General features: G+C 51.5%; 2 protein-coding genes across 2 annotated transcripts; one reads left to right on the top strand and one right to left on the bottom strand.

Moving 5' to 3' along the window:
* Positions 1 to 646: 646 nt before the first annotated feature.
* TGME49_306500 (hypothetical protein) lies at positions 647 to 8,984 on the bottom strand. The gene is made up of 10 exons (XM_018782488.1): positions 8,127 to 8,984; positions 7,479 to 7,806; positions 6,793 to 7,146; positions 6,296 to 6,466; positions 5,466 to 5,753; positions 5,160 to 5,267; positions 3,850 to 4,854; positions 3,141 to 3,335; positions 2,201 to 2,755; positions 647 to 1,574 (listed from the first exon to the last, which is right to left on the bottom strand). The coding sequence occupies exons 1-10, from the start codon at positions 8,457 to 8,459 to the stop codon at positions 946 to 948; spliced, it is 3,966 nt and encodes a 1,321-aa protein (XP_018636178.1). The 5' UTR covers positions 8,460 to 8,984; the 3' UTR covers positions 647 to 945.
* A 4,694-nt stretch (positions 8,985 to 13,678) lies between these two features.
* TGME49_306490 (hypothetical protein) lies at positions 13,679 to 17,951 on the top strand (the record flags this gene model as incomplete). Its single annotated transcript, XM_002370370.2, has 2 exons — positions 13,679 to 16,000; positions 16,610 to 17,951. The coding sequence occupies 2 exons, from the start codon at positions 13,679 to 13,681 to the stop codon at positions 17,639 to 17,641; spliced, it is 3,354 nt and encodes a 1,117-aa protein (XP_002370411.1). The 3' UTR covers positions 17,642 to 17,951.
* Positions 17,952 to 18,606: the final 655 nt, after the last annotated feature.

The following is an 18,606-nucleotide window of genomic DNA, read 5'->3' as shown; positions in this document are numbered from 1 at the left end:
ACATCGAGGGGGACTGTTCAACTAACCATGCGTTCCGATCCCCGGCACCGAAAATATCCTCAATGGCAGGCAGTCACTCACAGCTCCAGTAAGCGAAACACCCATGAGTCACTTCGACCTAGTCGAGTTGCATTCTGAAAAAAACACGAGTGCCCGCCAGCAAGGCAACCACCCCCTAATATCTGCTGTGAACCCGCAGTGGTTTCGCGGACGCTTTCCCGGAGATTTGACGAGGTTCAATGTTCTTCGATGTCTGCACCGATTAAAGGAGATAGATGGAGTGTTGTCGTGCACTTGATGTGAAACGTTCACCGAGAGGGCCGTCTGCGAGCTATCTCCTCATCATCCTCGTCACTCCCCCCATTCCAATGGAGCATCTACTGCTGACAGCGCCATTGGGGGGGGAAACCATTTTCTTGCTTGGTTCATCGTTCCACCGGGAATTTTTATTAGAAGGGGAACCTTCGGAGATCATCTTGGCCGTTCACGTACCGGCGTTCATTACTGAAAGCGACCAGCTGTGGCATTCCAGCCTGTCGCCTAGTAGACCTATATTTACGAGAGTCCCTGGAAACAGGTTGCCAGAACAGAGCTATTTCCCCATCGGTGAGCACGACGCGTCTGTGCGTGGGTCCTCTGATGACATCAGTGAGCGACTTGTCTTCGAAGGTCTGGAAAAATGTCGATTTTTGAGCGGGTGAGTGCGATCGAGCAAGAGCTGATATTGTCCCGAACACTTCAGGTACACGATCTTTCATACGAGTCGAGAAAAACGGAATGTCGATTGCCCTGTTCGGGCGCATTCTGGTTACCGACGTCGTCTTCTTGTCAGAGGCAGGCAACAGGCCGTTCGGCGGATGCCCACGATGAGGACGATTCGATCTCCAACTTCGTTCTGGAGATGTCTGAGCGATGACGGAAGGGATAGCGAACGTCTTGTCCACCTCACCTCAATTCCAACGACTCCTGCGGGGATTTCGTCTCGTCCATCGAGCTCGTGGAATCGGTTGGAGGCTGGAGCAGAGGCGTGCTCATCTCCTCGATTGCAGTGAGTCGTTCCGTGTCTGCGTTTGTGGACTTCTGACCGAGTGGCCTGTCTCCAATGAGTTCCATTGTCGCAGACCCGACAACCACTTGCAGAGCGCCCCAGAGCATGTGTTGAACGGCAAGCTGAGCAGTGGAATAAACGTACCATTTAAACAACTTCACCAGTGAGATGGTGGAACCGGCTAACAGGCCAATCACACCAATCAGCTGAGAACTGTAGAAGGGAGCAAAGTTGAAGAAAATACCTGCACAGAGAGGAGCGGTTATCCCTCCCATCAAGCAGGAAAACGAACCAATGGTGACAAAGAACATGATGGACCCCGGCAGTGCTTTCCAACGGTTGTAGAAGAACTGGTGCACAGCCCCGTGGCGCTTTATTTGTTGTTCGCTTGCGAGTGGGAAAGGCGACGTGTAGCGGAGTGGCAGCGAGATAGACCTCCGAGACGACATGTTCCTCGCAAAAAGCGAGAACTTGAACGCAAGTTCTATCGGATCTTCAGTCTCAGCCGGCGTGTTAACTTGCTCATCTGCATCATAAAACAGAAATCGCACACAACTATCTGAAGTAAGTAGAAGACGTGGACAGATACTATGATACACCATATATGAGGCAAAATTAAAGTGCTACAAACAAGGTGTAAAACCCCTGCAGCACAACCTACAATAGGAAGATCGAAAGACTTTGGATGAAGCAAAAGGCCTCCTATACGCAGCCCGATATATTTTTCGTTTCCCAAGCTCAGATCTAAGTGCCGTGGTGGCTCTGAGCTGTCACAGGATGTTCAGGTCTCACAACGGACCGAACGCAGCATGCTGTTTAAGTTCGCAGTACTCAGGCGGCCATACTCGGGATCAAAGACTACGGCCTCCATGAAAACCAGAAAAGGGCAGAGAAGTGCGTGGGCTTCGAATTTGCTGAGCAATTTACGACTTGACGAGCGACTACTGACTGAAAGGTGTTTTCAGCTGCCGCGTTGGCCACAAACCGCGCCCCAACAGCACACAAATGCCGGACAGCAGAACAGAAATCGAATCTCTAGCGTTAATGTCTACATGAGAGGCTTCTGGTGCACTTGGTAATGTCCAGCATCATGTTAGAGAAGTAGCATCTGGATGGAAATTTAGTATGTTGGATTCCTTGCAGTGTGCCTACCCTTCTTTTCCCATATCATCTGGACCAGACTGTTGGAGTGAAATCCATCAAAGAGGCCGTCCTTTCCCTCCAAGGCAATCGCTTTGCTCATGAGGAGGCGAGTCGTGCCGACGGGAGGGGGCTTCAATGGGTCTGCAAAAAACTTTTGTAGGAACTCGCGAGCTCTACTGATGAGAGCCGGGTTTCTCTGGATCCGAAGCATGTCTTGGAAAACCGTGCGGGCTGTGTCACCCAAGGCCTGGAATGCCCCACGCGTGTCTCTGATAAGTTCTGCAGTCTCTGCTGGTTGCACCTCTTGTTCGTCTACAGCGGCGTTGAACAGAATGTTCGAAAAGCCTTGAGAAAGCCACTGATGCACAGCAGAGGTCACTGCGTCAGAAAAGGTCTGGCCATCACGCGTCCCAGGAATGCAGTCCTCGCGGGAAACTGACGAAGGGGCTGCGAAGGTTATTCCCACCGAGCTTTCAACATACGAGTTTTTTGCGCTCCACCCCCCAGTTTGCACCCACGGGTCTCCAAAACGAAAGCAGTCCGCTCCGTTCTTGTGTCGCAAACCTGAGAAAGGAACGCGAAAAACACGACACAGCAGTCATCGCAAGGACTCCAGAAAACTGCGTGACGAATCAATGCAGTTGAGAGACAGAGGGCATTCACATATCGGGAGCTACGCGGTGCTGCTCCGACGCGGCACCAGGTGGAATGTGTCGACAGTGGGCGTTTCATTCTGAAATCACTGTTTAACCACATCTTCGCGGCACCAAAACTTCAAGGCAACTCGAGACAAGGAAAATGGAGCAGCGGAACAAAAGGGAACGTGTAGAGATCCGCGACTGCGAAAACCCATCTACGCAAGACTCGCATGATCTTGAGACTTCAAAATAAACTCGACATGAAATCGTCGTTGGCCGGCGGCTGTTCAGATCTACAGCGTCAAACTCACCAATGATGTCAACATCGAACATTCTCGTGAAAACGGGCTTCATGCTCTCCAGAACGGTTCCGAAATCTGAGTTGGCCCCTGCTTGCGCTAATTTCAAAAGCTTGTCAGCCTCGTAGCCTCGCATGGTCTCAACATTCACCTTCGCAATCAGAGAGTGTATCTGAAACAGCTGGGAATGGCCTTCGATCAAAAACCCTGTCCAAATCATCAAACAGCAGAAAGATACGCGACAGCCGTGTTCCGTCTTCGTCATTACGCGCGAGCATAAACTACATCTTTGAAAGCGCGCATGCGAAATGAGACCTTCCACGCCATCTGTGGTGCTTGTCTCTCATCAATAGTGCTAGGCAGTAGCCTAGTATAGATATTGAGTGTTCTATAAGTCATGAAAGCTTCTTTTCTTCACCCTCATGTTCAGTCCACGACGAGAGGCTGAGGTCACCTTGGCTTCCAAACACCGCCTGCCTCGTTTGCCATCGCCTGCTGCGTGTAGGTCGGCATTTTCCTTAACAGAAAAGCAGTAAAGTTCCCGTTCGTCTCTCTAACTCGTGCCATAAACAAAAGGCGCTGCCTTTCTCTGATTTGTATACCCGTGGGGACAAGTGAGTTTCTGTGGTGCTACAATCATTACAACTCTCATAGTTTTGTGTGGTGGCTGGTCGCTATTACAGTTTCGACTGCTGGCGATACCTTTTCAAACGAAACTCACGGGTGATAAAGGGAAGTTGGGCGCCGCCGTCGAGTTGCATGAGTGTGCGTTCGATGAAGATGCGGAACACCGCCATGGGGTCTTCCAGGCTTCCGTCAGGAGCTGAGCCCCTGGTAGCGAAAGCCTCAGTGGCGAAAGGTCTCCCCAGTGCGGCCTGGGCGTTTACCGGCGCCGCGGCACAGATAAGAGAATCGATCGGCGGCGAAGGCCCCTGGAGCCCAAAGTACCGCAGCACTTCATTGACAATGGCAGCATCGAGCTGGTCGCGCCTTTTCAGCCTTTTCAGCGCTTTACATGCGCGAATGCGGACCGCGTCCTCGACTACAAGATAAATTCGGTTCGGGGAGGAAGTCAACTTTCTGAACTGGTCCCGCATGGCCAGTCTCCAGGCTTCTGGAGCGTTGGAGGGAGAATATTGCTCTGTAGTGCTGACAGGCTGGATCTGCAAGGGGACTAGAGCCGGTGGACCTATTCCTGCTCCTGCGGCATCCTCGTAGAAGGCACGGACCCCCGACTCTTCCACAGTCTTTTGGAACACAGAGTTCAGAAAGGCGAACGTCGGGTCCTCTCGAAAAAACTCTTGCGGCATGCCGTCTGCGTGGACAGGGGCATCGCTGCCGCCAAGGTAGACTTTGAGGGCGTTCCAGTACGCGTCGTGAATGGGCCGAGTGCCAGTGAACGTACCAGAGTTCACGCGCATGCGCCTTAGAATTCTGATGAAGTTATCTTTCTTGTTCCTGCCGGTGAGCCGTTGGAACCGAGAACGTGGAGCTAGGGCATAGCCGCACGGCTCCAATAGTTCTTTCCACTCCTCGTCTGACAGCCCTTCCATGTTGAGGAGGTCTCTGGGGTCGACTCTTGACGACAGCGCCGCGACTACACAGGAAGGTGCAATCACGAGTTCCTTTGCAATCCTTCTGCGCCAAGTCACACTCCACGTGGTTTTCTCCGGAATTGGCGTCAGCGGGATATAGTTCATCTCCAACAATGTTTCCGTGACCAAATCTGATGAGGCGAACAACAAAGCAGGCCACCGCAAGGACTTTACAGACACACCATCGGTGCCTGGCGCCACGTTTTTTTCTGCACCCTTCGCTGTAGGAAACTTCGGATTTCCGTGTTGGGCTGCTGTGAGAGGACATCGACGACTCGTTGCTCGAAAGAACCACAGGCGAGGGAAGTTAAGATTTCTACGCATCTCTTTATTCGTACCTCTCCTGCAAGATTAAGAGAGTCGACCACTCATTCAAGTCAGACGGGCTGCTATCGTTAGACCAGAACGCATTTCGCTTCATCTTGCATCAGCTTACGTTTAACAGACTCTGAGTCCAACATGTTGTAAAGATATCCACCCACGGCATGCAGCAGTCGCCGCTTGGCTGTCGTGGGGTCCTCGATCTTAGACAGGAGAAATGAGCCTAAGAACCACACACACACACACACGCACATAGACATGTGTGAGTCGACTGAACCTACTTGACGTAAGAATCACACACACCCATTTATATATATATATATATACTTGTGTCTGTATGGTAAACTGGAGCTATCGGAATTTTTTAGCAGCGAGCGTGCGGTAATTGCAGTATTTGTACGGATCTTGTTCACGAACGTACCCTTGACAAGCCGGAAGTCTCCGATTTCGAAAGTGAGCTGCTGGTCTACATTTTCGTTGCCAGGCACAAAGAAGTTCTTCTGACCCACGAGTCTGTACACATTCTCTGCACTGACACACCGCTGCAATTCGAGTTCAGGGTCCTGGTCTCGAGACTCGTAGATGTAGACAAAGTAATCAAGTCGCGTGTCAAGAGCAGTTGGGAAACCTGCGCGTGCCGCGGCCGCGTCAACGTATTTATCTGAGCCTCTGCATGCCCGGCGAATGGCGTCGGGACTCAAGAGTTTGCCTGCAAAGAATCCAGAAGCAACTGAGAGAACACTCAAGTCACTACAGCGGCAGTACTTTGAAAACTAGGCTAGGCACTAACAACGGCGTAATTGACGGCAGGAAGAATCAACTGGCAACCTAAACCCCAGGAAGTTTGCGGAGTGCTGCTTGCAAGCATACATCTGCCCATTTCCCCGAGAGTCTATGGGGAGAATACAGGACAGCTGCCGAAAGCCAAGTCGGGGAAAAAGGAGCTTCTAACGAAGAAGTCGATAAGCTTCTCACGCAACCTGGAAGCTGCTACCACCACAGGAATGGAAGGCCGCCCTGGGTGTCACGTGACCAAGCCGCACACGGGCGGTGGGTGAGCTGTGGTGTCAGGAACGCAACTAGCTTTGAGGTACTTGCCTTTTAGCGGATGGTTCATCAGAGCCAAAACAGTCTGCTTCCAGACTCGAGAAAAAAGAGCTGAAAAGTTGGGGTATCGTTCCTGGGGAGGCGCTGTGGCGTCCAGCACTTCTGTCACTTGTTTTAGCAAAGACTCCCCCAGGTCGTTCTGACCATCCCGCTCGCTAAGTCTCTGCAGGAGAGCGGCCATCTCGTAGCGTTGAGCCACTACGGCAGATGCCAACGAGGACGAGATCTGAGCAACTGTCTCCTCTTCAAGGTATTTCTTGTTCACTTGCAGAAACAACTCTGTGGCTCTCATCATTCCCCTTTCTTCGTGGTCGCCTGAAACGCATCACGAAGAAGAGTAGACAAGCTTCCAGACGTGAGCAATCCACACCTTTTTAGAGTCCGCGTTCCGTGAAAGCTACAGATCCAGACATGGGACGCACAACTGTCCCGCGCAAATGTCTTTTCTCCATATCAGTCGCGTGTAATGGAAAGGTGAGACCTGTATCCTTCACAAGCACCTGGCGCCGTACAAAACTGGTCTCACACTGTGAAGGTCTTCCAGTCTGAACTGTACCCTGGAGCTTGGACGCGCGCGGTTCCGCCCGCAGAGCGCATTGATGAACAGAGCTGAACGATGAAGACGTGGACGAATCACTTACACAGCTGGAAAAACAAGTCAATTAGTGCCGCTGCCGTTTCAACCCGGGTGTTTACGGCCTCCGTCCTCCCGTCGGCGGAAAGGGAGGCCTTATTCACGGCGTTCACGAAAGCGGTGAACACGTGCGCCTCCGCATTCTTCCTGACAGTACGCCGGTAGCTGAGACGGTTCCGCATGCGGCCCATGAACGACTGGGCGGTGGTGCCTTGAGCCATGGCACGTAGAATCGGATTTGGCTTCACTGCTTCCTTGTACCGACTGTACAACACGGAGACTTGGTCCCGAAGCGACTGTAGATCGGCCGCTCTCAGGTCAATGCGCAACTGCTCAGGCGGAAGCACCTGCGTGAGGATCGCTGTAGATGTCAAGAAGACGAGAAAGGCGCCAAGCGACCGTGATAAAAAATTGACATGCATCCGAGTAGAGAAACGCACTGATGAAGGTCAACAACTCATTCATCCACATCCAAAACCACGTATCTACACCCAGCTAGTCATATCCATACATGCATACATACATATACTTGTGGATGTGTGCATAGCCGTATAAATACGACCTGAGTTTCCGTCACGACGTCAAGCTGGCTCGTGTAGCAACTGTTTCTTGGGGTGAAACGAGACACCGAAACCCACTGCCGCCAGAGTGGACGTGTTCTTCTAGAGAGGTCAAGTTCGCAGACGAACATACCGTTGGTGAGTTTTTCGATCAGAGTCATTACTCGGTCGGATTCCTGGGCTTGCCTGAGCTCGGTGTTCAAGAATTTCTCGGCCTCCTCCTTCTCAGTTCGCAGCAAGGCCATTCGGATGTTGTGGAATCTCTGGGGGGAATCCACCAGGGCGTGAAATCCGCTCGCAACGGTATAACCGATTGCACGGAATGGCAAGGCAATTGCACTCAAAAGACCACCGAAACCGTAGTAACCTCCAAGTGCTGCTGTTCTGACACCGTGGCCCATCAACGCCTTAAACGAAGCTGTCGCAGTTCTGGAGGCCTCCATTCGCCTCATTAATCTCCTCTGAAAGAAGTGTCACATGGGGAAAACAAAACAGTACATCTGTTGAGCACTTAATAACAACATATTTTTAACGCGAAGAACGTGCACGCAGACCGAGAGCGCGGCAGCCCTCTTAGCGCTATATCAAAGAAGGCTCCAGCATAATCAGCGAAAAGTGTATTTCGACAGCGCACTGTCTCAGCTTGACCGCTGCGGCTGATGAAGAAAAAATGACACTGGGCATTCCTAACGTTTTTCCACACAGCGGAAATTGAATACCCATGTTTTCTCTGTTCCCTCGATGTGCCGAAGCACAGAGAAAATGGTAACGGTGGCCTCACCCTCAGCCTTTTGAATGGCAAGCGGAAGAGAGCCTTTTTCAATCCTTGAAACCACTCTCTGCGTTTCTTTATCAAAGCCTCCCTTTTCAGGGTTTCTTTGATCGCCACAGCAGCCACCGTCGCCTCAGGGGGTTCAAGAATAGACGTTTTGAGGAGAAATGGCAAGTCGCCAGGGGTGATCTGCACAGGACGGTAATCGGAGACTCTTTCAAGTGCCCAGGGAGAGGTGAACGTCGGAAGGGCACTGGCAGAGGTAGCTGCATCGTGAAAGGGAGGCGACACGGTTCCAACACAGGATACCAGGGTCAGCGGCAACGCCAGCCGGACCCTCATTTTTCAACAGAGAATGGACAGGCGTAGGAGAAACTTGCTTTACCTCCCTTTTGAAGCGTTAGAGTGTCGCCAAACGCATGGAGCTTGGGTCTGGTCTCAAAAACTTTGTCGACTTCAAGTATCATGCATTTCCCGTATGCAGCGCTGTTCTGCTTTGTCTAAAACGCCCGCCTGAGAAGACCCACGGTCGTGGTCAACACGGTTGTGGTGCCCCCGATAGAGGACTAGCACCAGGCAGCCTCCGAAAAAACGATTGAAGAAAAGGAGGAAAGATTTCTAGCCATTTGTTGGGACTGCTTCGTAGAAGAGAAGTCACGCCGATAGTCGTCCAACTTTCTGGCTCTTGTAGAGCAGTGCAGCCAACGACCGGGGCTCACAGGCAAAATAACGGAGCGGCACCACAGTGGAGCCAGCCGAAAATAGGCAGATGCTTTTAGACACAGGAGTACTTCACCGTGTTCAAATGTCTCCTAAATTGTGCCTCTTTGTGCTACACGTATGTTGTTATTGTCTAAGTGGGTCGCTTGCGGAGTCGCGGCGCAACTGTCTACCGGTTATCCGGCCCCGGCGGGACGGCCGCCGTCGCTCGACAAGACACTTTCTCTGTTTGGCCTACCATGAAGTCGTTTTGACTTGAGGAGGAGTGGTTGGTAAAGCGAGAAAGAGTAGAAAAATCTGCAAGCTTCCATTGCGGGGTCTCTAATAATACGCAGTTTTGTCCGATTGAAAATGAACGTGGATATCCGTAAAATGTCTAGAGGGTGCCCACCCCGACGCGGAAAGATGGCAGTCCGATGCATACACGGATTGTGTATGGCTGTGCCATCTGTCGGTCGCTGTGTTTTGCATCGCGCGCGAACGAATAAGATTCTAAAACTGTGGCAGCAAAACTTGAAATGCGATGTCAACTACTAAGAAGGAGCCCCTGATGTGTTCCAGTTCTCCAAGTCACATGAAAAGTTACTCAGAACCCACATGAGCGATCTGGTCCATGGAAGAGTGACATGATGAGGAAACTGCCTCCGTGCTTGTGGTCCATATGAAGCAGCTATGACTCGAGAGACAGTAGATGTTCTTCTGTATGTACTTCGGCACAAGCGAAGTGTCATCCTTTAGTCAAGTGTGTTGTGAAAGATCCTAGTGCTCGTCTACGGTATGTGCACACCTGGAAAGTGTCACTGAGGGTGAATAAGAATCTTAGCTGGTGCCCTCAGTTCTTCGAGATCACCTGTACCGCCATTTCCTAGAATTCGCTCTCTGCGACGTTTCCGGTGACCACATTGAGTGACAGAAAAAGCTGGTGACACGAGTTTTTCATCCATAGTGCACGGCCGGTTGACAATATTGCAGGGCGGCAACTAACTCGTCTGGCATGTGTTGTAGAAATAACATGTTCCAGAAGACAGCCAAGTGCTTCCACCGCCGCAGACCTGTAGAATTTACCAGGCTAAAAGCATTGGAGTGGAAAGTACGAACGCAAGCATCTTGCAACCCCCAGTGCCATCCTTGTTGCTGGACGCCCTTCCAACTGTTGTAGTTTGGATCCGAGCACAGCTTAACTACCTCGTCGAAGCTGTGTATGAGCTTGACATCTGACAACAAACCTTCTGTGAAAGGGAAACTGCCTCAGTCACTGTGCTGGGCTGCGAGTGTTGACCTCTACGGGCATTTACATCTGTGACGTCCCCGCTAGCATTATCTAGGTAAATCATATGTATGTGCCTTAGAAAACGATGGCTTCTTGGGGGCACGCGTAAAAACAAGGAATCTCTGGGAAATGCTGCCTCCAGAGCAAAAACAGATCAACCTGGGACGCGTTGAACCAGGAACGGGACACACATCGTGCGGTGAAGCCGAAAGTAGACTCTTGAATATCCACATCGCATAAAGAATCACTGCCTCGCACAGGCTAACTCCATTCATGCACCGACCCATGACACTCCGCCGCAATACAAAGTTCCGGCAGATTGTGCATCTTCACATGAAAGCGCCCGCTAGGTTAGCGCTCAAGAAGATTGACAGATTCTGGAGACTGAAGCAGTTTGTCAACGGGGAAAGACGAAGGGTCGCGCAGTTTCAGCGTCAAGAGGAGCTGTGCAAGAACTTTACAGGGTGACAGCATTCTCCGACACCTGTCTTCAGAGAAACGTGGCAGGAGGCAACTAAGCCATATCCACACTTGGCCCGAAAAGCAGCTCCTCATGGTCGCGTTAGCGCCTGTTCTGTTGGGAAAAACTACAAAGGATTGATCACGATTGATGGCTGTCTTCCGGCAGAAGGAAGATAGGCTTGCTACCATTTCACCGTTAATGGAGGAAATGCGCCCTCATTCCAACCCCCAGGCCGCGTCCCTCCTCCTGTTGAAAGACGATTTCTTCAGTGCTGCGGCCACGGCGTGTGAAGAGGCAAGCCACCATCAACGCGCCACATGACTGATGCGCAAGGAATCATCTGTTTATGGGCATCTTACACCATTGCTTCGTCTGAATACGAGGTATAGACGACTGCCCTTGTTGATATCTCATGGTGGTCACCGGAACTGTACTCGAACTTGAATCTGGTAACCAAAGCAGTTCCACAGATAAAGTTCGAGTGCACTGAGTTTCACATACTTAGCTCAGAATGCATACAGCTTTGCGACCACCTGCTCAACACAGCGACAATGATCACAGAAGCGCTAGAATGAGTTACCTCGTGCTCTCAGTTCAGCATTCAATTCTACGTCCGCACTATACCTTCCCCCACTTTTCCACACAAAAAGAGACGCTACACTAAACGGACTTAACCACATGGCGTATTGCTACAGATGCACGCAGCTTCTGTCTTCCACTGTCATATGTAGCACGAGCTGGGTTAAGTTATGTTTGTCAAAGGTAGCAAATCAATTGCTTAAGACCCCCTTGGCAAAAGAAACACATACTTTGCCTGACTAAGAATGCTTTTTGCTGCTGGAGCCCCCAGAAAGACATTGCTGACAGCTCCCCTCTGCGTAGGGAACAACAGCGAAATTTGACTGCTTGCTCAACATGACACAATAAAGCTGTTTCCAACTGAAACTCTCTTGAAATAATATCCGACTACAGCTGGCTGGCAACACGCGGCGGAAAAGAATCACCTGTCGGGAGTCTGACTGCAGTGATTACGAAGACATGACTTGTGAAACCTCGATGAAGGTAGGAAAGAGCTGTAAAACCGGAAAAGCGGAAGAACCTGAGTCGGCAGCCTGCAACCTGAAGCATTGTGTCCAAGCGGGCGCGCCGGTAGGAAACTGGTATATTTCAGAATTCGGTGCGATTGCCACTCGGCCCCCACCATTCGTCGGAGTGACTCACTTTTCCCCAGAACTATCGCCGGTTTCTCTTCTCATGAGTGTCATTGTGTGTGGCAGACGGTAGCTCCTAAGCACGACGACTCGTGTTACCCACCCAAATGCAGTCACGTCGATGTGCTTTGCCGTCAACAAAAGAAAAGATAGTAGGGAGATCGTTTATGCAGATGCAGAAACTGGAACCGAGACTAGCCAAATCCATGACCCATCTGGACAGGGTGAGGCTTACCACCAAGCGGGGCCAGAGTAACGTTGTTCACCCGGTCTCACTGTTATATAGGGCAGTGTGGCAGCCTATGTCTTTTCTCCCAGTTGTATTCTGTCTCTATCTCGAGGTTGACAGCCTTTTTGGTGTAGGCTGTCGTTTGCTAACTGGTCACCGGAAGCGTGTTCCCTGGTGCCGTAGTGTTGCACAGGCGTGTCGCTGTCTCACGTTGGATGTGAGACGAACAGGAACGTAAGTTCCTACAGGAAGCGCATGAAAAGTCGCAGCAAATGAAGAAAAATGAACTTCCCGACCAACTATGAGTGGTGATCTTCCGAGTTCTCCGTACACTTCTTCCTTTAACTTCACAGTTTCCATGTACCGTTGCAAAAAATGCTCTCTCTACGAGGAGTAGATTTGTTCATGCCTCGTGACAGTTAGTTCCCGGTCTTGAGCACCCTCTCACTCACTGCAGTTGGCTTTTTGTCTCCTACCGACTTTACTTTGCAGTTCTCCACATCGTCCGCTAGGGTTTCTCTAAGCTACGGCTATGTTAAACGCCGTACATCTTTTCTGGTTTGCCACATGCTTGCGTCTCGATAGGTGTTCTGCGTGTTGGAGAGCTGCTACGACTAGCGATGCTTGTGCGTGAAGGACGCCTCCTGCTGGGAGGGTTCTCCCCTTCCTCCAATCGCATTCATCTCAGAGTATACCCTGCTTGCGTAGTGTGGTGTGCGTCTGCGAGTCTTGGGTGGAGCGAGTTCAGCTTCGTTCTCGTCGCGTGAAAAACGGTTCTTTTGGGCATGCCCCCTTCACTGTAGTCCGATGTTGTTCTCCCGGTGCATCGACAAACAGTCCCGTGTCTCTTTGAGTACGAGCTCTGCAGTGTTGGCTTTACCAGGAGCCGGATTCTACGTAATGCAAGGCCACGTGTGTTCCCCTTCAGACTCGAGGCTGACCTCCGTTTGAAGACCATGACATGCCGACACTGCGAAGTTTCCCTGTTCCGGTTTCCGGTCCAGTTTAATTCCGTTGAACCGTCCCTTACAGGCTTTCGCTGAACAAAAACAGTATGCCCGGGAACAGCTAAGTATTCGTCGTCATGCTGAGTTCTTTGACAGTACCCTCAAACTTTTTCTGTCGAGGTGTCAATCTCGTCACGACATGTGTGAGCACTTCTTTTTTGAGGAATCGTTACACCAAGAGGGCACCAGCCGGTGCGTTTTCTTCCATCGTACGTTTCGTGGGGAGAGTTTCCAACTGATTCGTCCGTAGACTAGTTCGGCCGCCTCAAGCCCCCATGCCAACTCCCTCTCCAGCTTTATCACTGGTTTTCAGTCTTGCGAATGCATCGGTTTGTGATTGTGCCACCCCCTCGTGAGGTCGTCACTGTCGCGTTTTTCAACGATAGTCAGCACACGGGGGAAGTGTCTGAAAGAGCAGCTTACTGTAGAGAGCTTGAGAGCGCCTGCGAACCTACTGGAGAGGGAAGCACCCTTATTCCTTATTTTTACTAATTGGTTTCCGATTCGATAATTTGAAGACAGCGTGTCGCAGAGATGCTGCATTCTTTCACCGCTGTTTCTATTTGCCCGGCTTCCCCGCTGTCACATCCTAGCCATCTAGCCTGCTTCCTCTCCAAGAGAAGTTTGTGCTCTGGGCTTCATTGCAGCTCTAGATGTACCAATGGAGAACCGACCTCGTCAACAGACCTCCGGGCATGACTGTTCGTTGGGTACCGGGGATAATCTTTCTTCTCGTCCAGGAAGAGTCGACCTGCTACGGGCACATATTTCGCCCACCACGGTGAAGCAGGTGTCGGTGAATCACGAACGCAAGGTGGTGGGATCCTCTTCATCAAGAAGTGCAGTATGGGGTATTTCTCCTGATGGCAGTAACGCCTTTGAGTCAAAGAACTTCGGACTGGAAGGGGATTCCAACCACACGGTAGAGCATGAAGTGATCAAGGAAGAAGATTCTCAAAAGAAGAGCCCGTTTTCCTGTGGAAGCGCTCCAAGGGTCGTTGACAGCCCAGGCGCGTCAGTTGTTTCACGGGAAGGTCGTGTTGGCCCGCCATCTGATGGCTCGGCGGTTGTGAGTGGTGACGACGAGACAGATGCCACCAACAGTGAAGACGGAACGGAAGACGAAATCGTCAGTGAGGAAGGCCGGCGTACGGAAGATGAGGGAGATGTCACCAGTCGGAGCGACCAGGTACCTTGCACGCCCCCGCCAATGTGGGTGCCTGAAGTGCTGTCAGACGAGTCCGAAGAGACACCTCTGAGAAGGGTGGGAGAGGAGAGACACGTTAGCGACAGCTCATCGGGCGGAGATGGTTATCTGAGGGGAACCAGGCAAGGCAGAGTTAGGCCCCATGCCGTACCTCCCCTGTTTCACACTCCTTCGCATTTCACCCCTGTGCGGGCCACATCGAGTCGCCTCATTTCCTTGTCGTCCGACTCAGAGCGGATGCACCGGATGGCGCAGAAGGTACAGACACAGCCTGAGATGAAACCGAAGGAACTGGATAAGGAGGCCAAACGAAAGCAAGAGCAGTTAAGATCGAGCAAAGGCGACAATAAAGGGATTTTCAAAGGACTTCTTCGACAGCTCACGCGTGGATATACAGGGGTGGCTCATCTCTTCGATGGGCTGGCCTCTGATTTCAAGCCCCACACGGAGAACGAGGGATCCAGCTCGAATGATGTTCTGACTGAAGAACGCACTGTGCAGCCAAGCAGCGCCGTGGTGAGTGATAAGAGAGTAACAGGAAATGGAACTGGAGTGGAACGTTTTAAGCCTCGTGTGCGGCACAGGTTGTCTCAAGAATGCCGTCCCAGCTTTCCAGAGAAACCGGACGAAGAAACAAACCTTTCGACCACCCTTCCAACGAAACTCAAATCGTTATTCTCCTTCGCGTCTTCGCATTGGAACCATGCATCACCTGGTGAGGGAGAAGCGACGGAGGCGGCGGGGGCGTCGGTGTCTGGTTCGTCTTCTTTTTTAGCTGCCAACGCAAACCATTCTCCAAGTATGTTGGATGCCTACGGTAGACCGCCGCAAAAGAGGACACAGAGACGATCTTTCTTCGGATCGGTTGCCGCTGCGGCGAGCAATGCCTTTGCTGAGGCAGGCGCGGTCGCTGCAGCAGCTGCTGAGGCAGTGGCTGCCGTCGGACAAAGCAGCTCAGATAGCAGCGGCGACTCGAGTTCTGAAAGTGATCACTCTGGTCGGGAGCGATCGCGGGCTTTTCGGGGGAAAGGAGGAGGATCAAATGAGATAACTACGATGCGCTCTCAGCGGTCGGCTGGACATCTGTCTTTTTCGCGTGAGCCAGAGCGCGAGAGCGACCAGGGGGAGATGACGCCGACTGGAGAGACGTCTGGCAGCGAGAGTGAGCTCGATCAAGTGATTCTCACAGAACACGCTACCCCTTTCAACTTTGTTTTGTGGGCAACACGAGAAGCGGCAGCGTCTCTGCAGCGCCCTCTTCTTTCAGGCCCACCGGAGGAGGAAGCCGGTAACGCCGAAGAACTGCGGAGCACTGAGAATGCCATACACAGACGAGAACTCCAGCGGTTGGGTCGGTTGCGAGCCGTTGCGCTTCGCCTCTTGTTACTGATCTGTGAAGATGACAGCTGGTGTCAGGATGGAACTACACGACAGTCTGCTCACAAAGGTGCGAATGATGGTGCCCGAAGGCGTTTCCCTCCCATCGTTCAGGGAGTCAGGGGAAGGAGGCGTTCCGACAGAGACACAGAGTCGCCACCGACAGAGGCGACACAAGATAGTGAGGAGGTTGACAGGTTGTGGAGTCAATGGATCAATGGATCTCCGGAGACGGAAGGAGGTGAAGACGCAGACCGGAAACAGGAAGAGAAACGGTTACAAGGTCGCGGGGTTTCGAGGTCGAGATACATGTGGAAAGCGGCCAACCGCATGCTGAGTGTCGACCGCCGTCTCCGCAAGCTGCATTCCGACACCGCTGTGCGACGAATGGGGGAAACGGTGAGAGGCCACAGGAAACTTCCGCCACGACATGCGGCGTGATACGTGCTTCTCCAGCAGTGCCGCGTGCGATAGGTCGTTTCGCACGCGCGCAGCTTCCCAGCACTCAGCTGACAATATATCTATATATGTATATATATAGATATATTTATGTATTTGCATACATGTAACTATCTGAATGTATGCATATATATATATATATATATATATATATAAAAGTACAGAGAGATGTGTGAAGGTGAAAGAACTTGGAGAGCAGTAAAAGTAATTGACCGAGTAGACATCACGACTTCGATTGACATTCAGAACAATTGGTTTTTTCATCTTTGCACCGGCGGGGGATGAGAAACGAACACCAGCTATGAGTCTGAACGTCGACTCGTGTAGTTGCACAAGCGGCACGTGTCTAGACTGAAGTTCGGAGAGCACTTGCGTGTTTCGTGCATCGTCGTGAGGATGCCTAATTTTAAGTGAGTGTCTCTGCTGCCGTTTTGTCGCGAGGGGGTTTTACAGGTCGCAGAAGTTGCGGTGTTTTTTTCGTGCACGCGGCAGTTTTCGCGTTGCAGTGGTGCTGATACCAGGTGCGGCTGCACTGCGTTGTGCTTTCAGGAATTTTGGAAGTTGTACTTCTACCAGGTGTTTTTACTGATGAATCGCTTCGACCGCCAAGCGCACAAGGTCCTTCGATCCCTGTCGTGTTCGTTTACCCTTACAACAGGAGAGGGCGGGGACGAGAACCAGCCCCAGGAGGTAGCTCACGATGTTCTCAGCCAGACATCGGGATTTACTGAGTCCGACACGAGTTCGCCCTCTCCTTCCTACGGATTTGCGAGCTCTCCATGTACCTCTGCACGTCTCATTATTCCTCCTACTGGCTTACCAGACAACACGGAAGAGGGAGAGCCTCTCAGTTTTGGCGGGGTCTCTCTAGAACCGAAGGACGAGGAAGCGCCTGAACAAGTTCGGCAGGACGGTCTCGGGGCTCTGGCATACGCAATTTTCTCGTCTTCTCGCTCTCCTTCGCTTTCATCTTCTTCTTCAGGGACGACGTCGGTTTCCGCCCGAGGCACTGGCTCGTCTTTCTCACGAGACGTCGGCGAGTCTCCGTTGCTGGTGCCGCGGGACTCTCACCGATCGGGAGTGGGAAGCGAAACGTACTCCGCTGGTGGAGACTCACCCGCGCTGCGAGAGAAAGTCATTTCCGAGAACGCAGGGTGCCTTCCGCTGGGAAGAGCACCGTCTCAGCCCACTTACACCGTCTCTTCAGTGTCCAGCAATCCCGCATATCTGGAACCGGCATCCAGAAGAGGCAGCTTTTCTGTGGTACCTGTAAGTGGTCGTCGACTCCGTGATGCTCTTTTCGCGAAGAGAGTTTCCTCTTCATCGCAAGTAAATGGCCGAATTTCAACTAGTCGAGGGACAATGGGGGAGGACAGACACCAAGACCAACAGGGAGATAATCGGCTGGAAGGGCCGAGCCATTTGTCAGCGCACAATTCTCTCTACCAGCTGGGCAGTCGCTCAGGAAACTGTGTTCAGATAAAGGTGAAGGAGCTGAAGGAATTAGATGGAACATGCGGAGACACTCACCAGCCTGGATTAGCTTGCAAAGGGAAGGAAGTTCAGGGAGCTCGGGCGTGAAGCAGGCCCTCTCACAAGAAGCGAGAGGGGCTTTGTAAAGATACGGTGTTACTAGGACCGAATGCTTTCGCTGTAAGCAGCGTCGACAAATAATAGCACGACCCACCGACATTATCGCTACAGGTATGCGTGGCTGTGTATCTGTGGTTCTGTTGAAAAAGACAAAAATGAAGATGACAGGTGGAACCGGAACACACTGGATTTCGTTTTGGGAGTGAGGTACTACGAGACAAGCACATTCCTGTACTCCTTGAGACAGGATTTACTTTTTGTGTTCTATGCAGTGCTCGGAATATCGTTTTCACGTGTTCCATCGACAATCCTTATGCTTCACGAGCTATTTGGTATAACGGTGCCGCACAGATATTTTGGGGGGGGAGGGGCGCTCACATACATACTAGAACTGCGTGTAAAAAACAGGAGTTCCTTGAGTTCTCGGAAAGCGAGCTGTTATTAGGATGAGTAACTTTTGTGGTGAAAATGGGGTTGCGATAGATAAAGCAAACGTATTCGTAAGTGTCGACATTCGTCCGGTAACAGCGATCGCAGTTGCAAAAGAGGTACGTAACGTAACGACCGTTTACTCGCCTCAGTTTGGCGCTACTTCCGAAAGAAGTCAAGGGCGAAAACCTGTGTACGTGGAATATACTGTGGTGTGTATAGCTCCCAAATCAGGTTACGGTAGCCCTTCCGTTTGTTGGAATGCTGCAGGTTGTGATTCTTGACAGGTCACGCGTCTACTTGTTGCAAAAGACCTTGCTACTATTGCCTTCGAGTAGTGTCGCGACTCTGAAACCGCACACTTTCTTCACTGTAACCGTTTGAATACGTTTTTCTCGGGCAACCACTGTCACCATAGATTTGACGTGCTGGTCTCATTTGTGTTGCTGCTGCTATCGTTATGCGCCCTGCGAAACACGTTCTCTTCGTAAGCTTCATCGATAATATTAATTCAGACACAAACA

The sequence above is a fragment of the Toxoplasma gondii genome, chromosome IX, assembly GCF_000006565.2.
Source record: "Toxoplasma gondii ME49 chromosome IX, whole genome shotgun sequence".
NCBI lineage: Eukaryota > Apicomplexa > Conoidasida > Eucoccidiorida > Sarcocystidae > Toxoplasma > Toxoplasma gondii.
Note: the sequence above shows the minus strand (reverse complement) of the source record. Positions and strands in the feature narration are given on the sequence as shown.